Source organism: Nannospalax galili, unplaced genomic scaffold (genome assembly GCF_000622305.1).
Source record: "Nannospalax galili isolate Female #2095 unplaced genomic scaffold, S.galili_v1.0 scaffold2203, whole genome shotgun sequence".
NCBI lineage: Eukaryota > Metazoa > Chordata > Mammalia > Rodentia > Spalacidae > Nannospalax > Nannospalax galili.
In genome coordinates this window covers 75,709-83,209 of record NW_008349206.1, presented here as the reverse complement: position 1 = coordinate 83,209, position 7,501 = coordinate 75,709, and the positions used below count along the sequence as shown (strand labels likewise).

At 42.0% G+C, this 7,501-nt stretch overlaps 1 protein-coding gene and 1 pseudogene across 1 annotated transcript in view; both read right to left on the bottom strand.

Annotated features, from left to right (window-relative positions):
* LOC103744719 overlaps nt 1-1,971 on the bottom strand; it is a 3,376-nt pseudogene extending 1,405 nt beyond the window's left edge.
* The window catches only part of Ppp2r3c (protein phosphatase 2 regulatory subunit B''gamma), a 22,270-nt gene extending 19,661 nt beyond the window's left edge, over nt 1-2,609 (bottom strand). Inside the window, 1 exon segment of the mRNA XM_008846552.3 lies at nt 2,453-2,609. Coding sequence (XP_008844774.2) covers nt 2,453-2,510 — 58 coding nt within the window. The 5' untranslated portion in view covers nt 2,511-2,609.
* Between the last annotated feature and the right edge of the window lie 4,892 nt (nt 2,610-7,501).

Sequence of the window (7,501 nt, the reverse complement as noted above, 5' to 3'; positions counted from 1 at the left end):
TTTTTTTGTAGACAGGGTCTGATCTATATAGCCCTGGCTGACCTGGAACTCACTATTCAGACTAGTCTAGCATTGAACTTGCATTGATCTTCCTGCCTGTCTCCTGAGTGCTGAGACAACAGGTATGTGCCTAGCCTGAGAAAGTTTCTTTAATGGGAAAAATACCAGCATGTTTATATGCTAATGAAAGTGATTAAGAAAGCCTGATGATAGACAAGGGATATCCTTGAGAAGGCAAAAAGAGGTCAGGTACAGGGATCCTGTACACATCCTCATTAAGTAGGAGCTATTAATAGTTTTTCAATGTATATTTTTTAATTAAATTTTTGTGCATTTCACACATCTTAATCGTATTTAGACTCCTCCCCACCGGTCTTCATCCCCTCATAACCCCAGGATGGATTTTGTACATTCTGTCATATATATCAAGGCCTACCAAGTCAAGTTTGTGTCCTCAGATGACCCTCGTTGTGAGTTCAACCACTGGCACCTCGTCAACCTGTCTAGCACCACTTCCTTAAAGAAAACCAACTCTCCCTCACCCAGCAGCATTCAGCTGCCAGTAGTTCCTCAGCTAAGGTTGGGGCTTCCTACCCATTTCCCTACTTCTGTACTGGGTGTTTGTCTGAGACTGCGTGTAGCCCCAGCTGGCCTAGAACTCACTATGTAGACCAGGCTGGCCTTGGACGCACACAGATCTGCCTGCCTCTGTCTCCTGAGTGCTGGGACTAAAGGTGTGCCACCACACCCTAGAATCGCTCCCTTAAAGAAGATCAGCTCTCGGGCTGGAGAGATGGCTTCAGTGGTTAGAAGCACCAGTTGTTCTTGCAGAAGACCCAGGTTCAAATCCCAGCACCCACATGGCAGCTAACAACTGTCCATAACTCCAGTCCCAGGGGATTTGACAGCCTCTTCTGACCTCCAAAGGCACTGTATGACACAGGTGCACTTAGTTACATGCAGGCGATAGACACATACACATAAATTATAAATAAATAACATTTTTTAAAAAATCAACTCTCCCTCACCCAGCAGTGATCAGCAATAGTTCCTCACCTAAGGTTGGGGCCTTCTGCCCATTTCCTCAGTTCTATGTTGGGTTTTTGTCTGGTTGAGTTTGCATGGGTCTTGTACATGCTGTCACCATTGCCATAAGTTCATGAGCAAGATCCCAGAGGCCTGGAAGACTGTTTTCTTATGATCATGCACCAACCCTGGCTCTTTCTGCCCCCTTTTCTGAAATGGTCCTTGAGCCATGGGTGGGTGAGGTTTAATATGGGAGTCCTGTCAAGGGACACACACTCTGTACTCTTTTATTCTCTACACAGGCACTATTAATATTATCCATATAACCTAGATAATTTCCTTCACACCCCTGAATCTGTAAGTATGCCTATAAAAGGTGCAGAAAAATGTAGCAAAAGTTGAAGGAATGTGGGAACAAATGACTTAAAGATGTAGTATTATGTGTTTGTCAGTGTTAACAGAAACGATCCAATAGAGAAGGAAAACTTGATAATGTATGAGAGATGGGAAGGCTGGAGGGAAGCCAGTGAACAAATGAAAGGGAATGCAAGCCTAGTGCTGAGGACTGTACTAGGACCAATGGACAATTCACTGTAGCAGTGAGGGTAGAGTGCAAGGACACTTACTTGTCTAGGGCCTGAGAGAAATGGTAAGGGAAACAAGTAAGGTTCTCTTAACTGTTTCTACTTCCTCACTGAGATATATATTTAAAAACAAGCTCATCAGTTGAAGGTAAACAGTGAATGGAATAGACTAGAGGTCTGAGAAGATGAGCAAAATTAAGGGAGGACGTGAATATCTAAGGTAGACGTGACTAGAACACCTACGTGTCTCGGTGGACCTAGATTACAAGAAAAACGCACCCCGGTTCTGTTTTTCTCTAGCCAATTTCAGCTGCCTGAGTGTGGTCTGGAACTGGAAAGATTTAACCAGGCTGATTAGCATGCAATTGTGAAAGAGAGGGAAAGAACAATGTAAAGTGGATTAACGAGATCAAAACTGGTGGTAAGTGAAGTGACAGTAAAAGGGCAGTGGGCACTCGGGAGTGTGGGGCAAGGAGGGTGTGGAATCGAAGACCAGCTTGGGCTACACGGCAAGAAAAATTGTCTCAAAATAAATAAATTAATTTAAAAAAATAAGAAAGGCGATGGGATGCATACGATCCTGGTGGAATCGGAGATTTGTTGGAACCAAGATTCTCGGTTATTGCTCACAAGACCATGCAAATCCGGTGCGATGGTTAAGCTTTTCGTTCCCGCAAATAATTTCCTAGGGAAGTTTGGGTTGACCCTTGCTGGATCGCTGAAACACACATTCCACCGCTCCTTTGTTGGAAGTTTCACAGAGCAGAAGCCCGGCTCCCACTTGCTCCTGCTCCCCTCGGACCCTGCCACCCCTACCTGCGGGCGGTTCCTCCCAAACTCACTCTTTGGATTTGTGTCGGGCGTCGCCAACCGCCGGCGAAGCGCTTCTTTCCAGTCCATGGCTGACTCCAGATCCTCAGTGCCCGCATCGGCGGTTTCTTAACCGCTCCACCCACCACCAGCTCTGACGTCAGACGCCGCCAAACCCTGGGAGGTTAGGAAGTCCGCCCGGCAGCCATGTTGGATCCGGGCGGAAGCCCTGTCTAAAGAGGCAGAAAACCGAGGGCTTATAGCTATTCTCGATCCCGCGGTCCTCCAGCAGGGGCAGAGAGCAGAAATTAAAGGGATGGAAAATTACACCCCTTATGGAGGTCTCAAAACCTCACTACACCCGATTTTAAAAGTCAGAAGAACCCCGCGGGACTTCGTTGAGGGCATTGTGTGCACCACGTGACTCGAAAGTCCATTGATATTTTCGACTTTCGGAAAGCACTTTCGTCACATTTTCTTTTTCTTGACCTGGAGGCCCGGAACAGTCTCCAGAATGTAACAGAAGCATCGAAAGCCATCCTTAACCCTAACAGCTAAACGGAACGAAACGTTTCAAAATTACCTTTTCTTGTTTTTAGCCTCCAGACCCATCTGAGCGGCTGATTTCTGGCCAATCCGGGCAAGCACATATGTCGGGGTGGTGTATTGTGGGTACTGTAGTTTTCGCCGCATTTGTGGTTACTTTGAGTGATATGAACTTCATGTATCTGTCTTTCATAGGTAATTAAAGTCTCACCTCTTCCTGGGCCTCGCTTCCTTCCCTAAGTTATTTATGCTGCAGCCTTCTTTATCTGAAGAGTTTTTTTGCCCTGGAGAGAATTGTGCAGGGCTAGGGACCTTTTACTGTCAGCCTTGTCAGCTAGAAGAGTTTGGGTTGGGGGTTCATGGTGGAGGTTTTTACTTTATTTCCCTATTCCAGCTCCCTTGGGATCCTGCCCTTTTTCAGTACTGTTGTGATCCACGTGAGTCAAACTGGGTGTTCCTTCTTGTGCTTTTCCCTCAGATTGGAAAATTGGAATGGAACCCCAGGAATCATGTTTTATTTCCTGATTTGGGATTGTTACCAGTGTTGGCTATTCCTGGTTTCTTGCTCAATGGAGAGAACTCGGGTGCTGTTTCATTGCGATTAAGTAGCTCCTAAAGCAGAATTTTGATACATTTGTACTACCTCCAACTCCCAAACCCTTAATTTTGCATAAAAGTACAGAGGAAATCTTTTTTGCTTTTAACCACCCTTCCGTCTGGTAGCTCACTGTAGAAAGACGTTGTTTGGTTTTCGGGGCTCTCTTCAACTTTGGAAGAGCAATCCTTGCCCTAAACTATGCTCAGGATAATATTCTCTCTCTGTAGCTCACAGTCTACTGTAGCATCAGGAAGCAAGAAAGCTGGTTTTCTGATAAACCCGCTCCTCAAAACACCAAAAAATGGACGTGATGGTTTCCAAGTCCAGAAAATTAGATGAAATAACGACAATAAGCAAAGTTTCTACAGAACTTCATTACTTTGCTGCTGGATTAGGGTTAGGGTCCGGGTTAGGGTTAGGGTTAGGGATAAGGTTAGGTTAAGTGTCAGGGTTAGGGATAGTTTAGGGTTAGGGTTAAGATACGTTTGGGTTAGGGTAAGGGTTAGGGTTAGGGTTAGGGGTTAGGGTTATAGTTAGGGTTAGGGCTAGGAGGTTTGGGTTAGAGTTAGGGGTTAGGGTTAGGAGTTAGGGTTAAGGTTAGGGTTAGAGTAGGGTTTAGGGTTAGGGTTGGGGTTAGAGTTAGGGCTAGAGGTTAGGGTTAGGGGTTAGGCTTAGGGTCAGGTTTAAAGCTAGTGTTGGGGTTAGGGTTGTTAGGGTTCAGGTTAGTGTTTAGTGGTTAGTGTTAGGGTTAGGGTTACTTTTAGCGTTAGGGTTAGGTTTAGGGCTATACAAATATTGAGCACGGCCTAATTTTAAGGTTCTAGGCCCCTTTTCTTTTCGGCAAAGTGCCCCTGCGTTTTCTAGCTTGGCCCTCTCTATTCTTCATCCTAGTTACTGGCAGCAGTCTCTTCACCTTGCACCTTCAGCTTTCTTGCTTCCTTTCTCTCAACTTCAAATTATCCTCTGCTTCTGCATCTAATTTGGAGCTGTAATGGTCTCCATGCAACTCTCTTACAATTTTTAAACATATACCTAAATGAAAACAGAAAAGCATGAAGGTTTTTTTTTTTAAGTCTGGATAGTCCTGATAGCCAAAGATTACCAAGGTAACTAGAGCTCTGCAGAGCAGGTTAAACTGCTTAGACTCTAGATTACAGGACTGAATTTTAGTTTAGTTTTACATAAAACCTGGAGTCTAGTTCTCACCCTCGATTAATATAGTCTGTGTCAGGGCTGAAGAGATGGTTCAGTGTTTAAGAGCACTGACTGTTCTTGCAGAGGACCTGGGTTCAATTTCCAGCACCCACATGGCAGCTATGAACCATCCTTAACTCCAGTTCCAGGGGAATCTGTAGCCCTCTTCTGACCTCCGTGGCATTGCATGACACCAGTGCATTCACACACATGCAGGCAATACACCATACACATAAAATAAAAATTAAATAAAATATTTAAAAAATAGTCTGTGTCTTTTGGTTACTCATAACCACTCTGATTCTAAGCTTCATTTCTGAAATTAGGACATTGAACGTCTTCATCTTTGAGACTTTTTTTCCACCCTTAATAGTGTGGTATTAGCCAGGTGTGGTGGTACATGTCATCAATCCCAACAGAGGCAGGTGGATCTCTGTGAGATTGAGGCCAATCTGGTCTACATAGCAAGTTCCAGGTCAGCTGGGGCTAAAGATGAAAAAAAAAAAAAAAGAATGTGCTATTACCTACTGGGTCAGCCTCTTCTCCACAACGTCTGCCTGTGCTCTGCTGTCTCATTATTTTTCCACCTGACAGCCCTTTATTATAATATGCATTAATTTCAGCAAGTTTCCTTGATTTTTTTTCTGGTTGTATTTTCCTTATCCTCATTCAGAAAATGTGTTTTGTGTTTTTTTTACTACTTTCATATTTAAAGACCAGAGAGGATTTCAAGGAGAAGGTTATTAGAATGCATTTTTAATGGATACTCACTCATGAAAATGCTGAGTGATGAATCATCAATCACTCATGCTGAAAATGTTCACTCTAGGTGTGTCCCAAGGATATTTATTTGAAGAATTTATGACTATACTGCCCAGGTAAAACAACAAAGAGGAAATACTATAGACAAAATTTCAGAACGTTCTCTTACCATGATCACTTTAGCAAGTGATAGTTTCCTATAAGAAAATACCTTTTGAGGAAAGTAGTCTTAATTTTAATAAACTTGAGAGAAAATTTCATTTCAGACCAACTGTATTCTGCGGCACTCTGGGCAGGAACCATATGTATTTGATCACTTTGGGAAAAAATATCAAATGGAACTTATCTCCAATTAAAAGGAAAACAAATATAAAATGTAAAATGAAAACATAAGTGTAGTGAATGTGGAAAAAATTTAAATGACAGTTCAAATTTTGTCTTGAGAAGATTCATACTGGAGATACGCCTTATGTAATGATTGCTGATAAACTTTTAGCCAGAGTGCATCTCCTACTGGGCACAAGAGGACTCATTCTGGAGAGCACCCAACAAGTGGAATGTGCGTGGAAAAGAACTCACTTTAAATCCTCTTATTCAATATCAATTCATGCAAGAGATCTTATAAGTGTAATGGATGCAAAGAAGCCTTCAGTGACTACTCACCCTTTATTCAATATTGGAGGGTTCATAGTGGAGAGATACCCCATGACTGTACTTATTGTGGGAAGTCCTTTACTGATGTCTTCTACCTCACACAAGATTAGAAAATTCACATTAGACTGAAGCCCTGTCAATGCTGTGATTGTGGGAAAGCATTCAGAGAGAGTACACACCTGACTCAACATAAGGGTACTCATACTGAGCAAAACCCCTATAAATGTAATTAATATGGGAAAGCATTCACTGCTCAGTCAGCCTTTAAGCAACATCAAAGAGTTCACACTGGGGAAAAAATCTACATATGCAGTGAATGTGGGAAGGGCTTCACTGAAAATTCATCCCTTATCAAATATCAATAAATTCATACTGGCAAAAAAATGAATGCAATGAATGTGATAAAGCTTTTAGCCAGAGCACTCATCTTACTCAGCATCAGAGAATTCAAACTGGGGAGAAACCCTTTAAATGTGATAAATGTGAAAAACCATTTAGTATCAGTTCAGTCCTGATCGGACATCAGCAGAATCACACTTCAGAGCAATTCTGATGTTATGACTTTGTGATCTGCAATCCTGTATCACTTAATGATGCAGGAATATTCTGAGAAATGCATTATTAGATGATTTTGTCATTATGTGAAACCACAGAATGCATAGATGTGCTTTTATTAAGAATCTCATGCTCTACTAACTGAACTAGCTGGGCAACACATAGAACCCCTCTTTTGTTCAATTGGCAATAGTTAGGTATTACACCAGTGTCACCACAAATGTAAGTGATGTGTTGTGATTCAGTATAACAGTTGCAACATTAATGGATGAAAGGATGCTTTCAGCTCTATTATAACCTCTGAGACCACCATGATATCTGTGGTCCATCCTTAGCTGTTATGCAGTACATGACTGTTCCTTCACAGTCTACTCTTAGCCTTTTGATTCTTTTCCATGCCAAACGTTTTTGTTTTTAATTGTAACTTCTATATTGTAGTTCTGAGATAAAGTAAAACATTATATATTTCTGATGTGAGTTCACCAAATGAGAGTGCTATATAGTAGATTCAATAACTATACCAACCTTCTTACATTTGCCCATTACTTTGTGGTTGATTTTTCTGGAGTCTCTCCTACTCTCTAATCCACTTTGTAAGACAGTCAAGATGTAAGACTGCCTTTTGTTGTAAGCTTCTGAAACATCTCATTTTTCTTAGATTCTTCATTCTGATTATGAAATTAAATGGGCTATCAATGACATATTCATGTTTCCCAGGTCTTTGTTCTGCCTGCCAAAAATATCATTGGTTCATTAAGATTAGATTAAATAG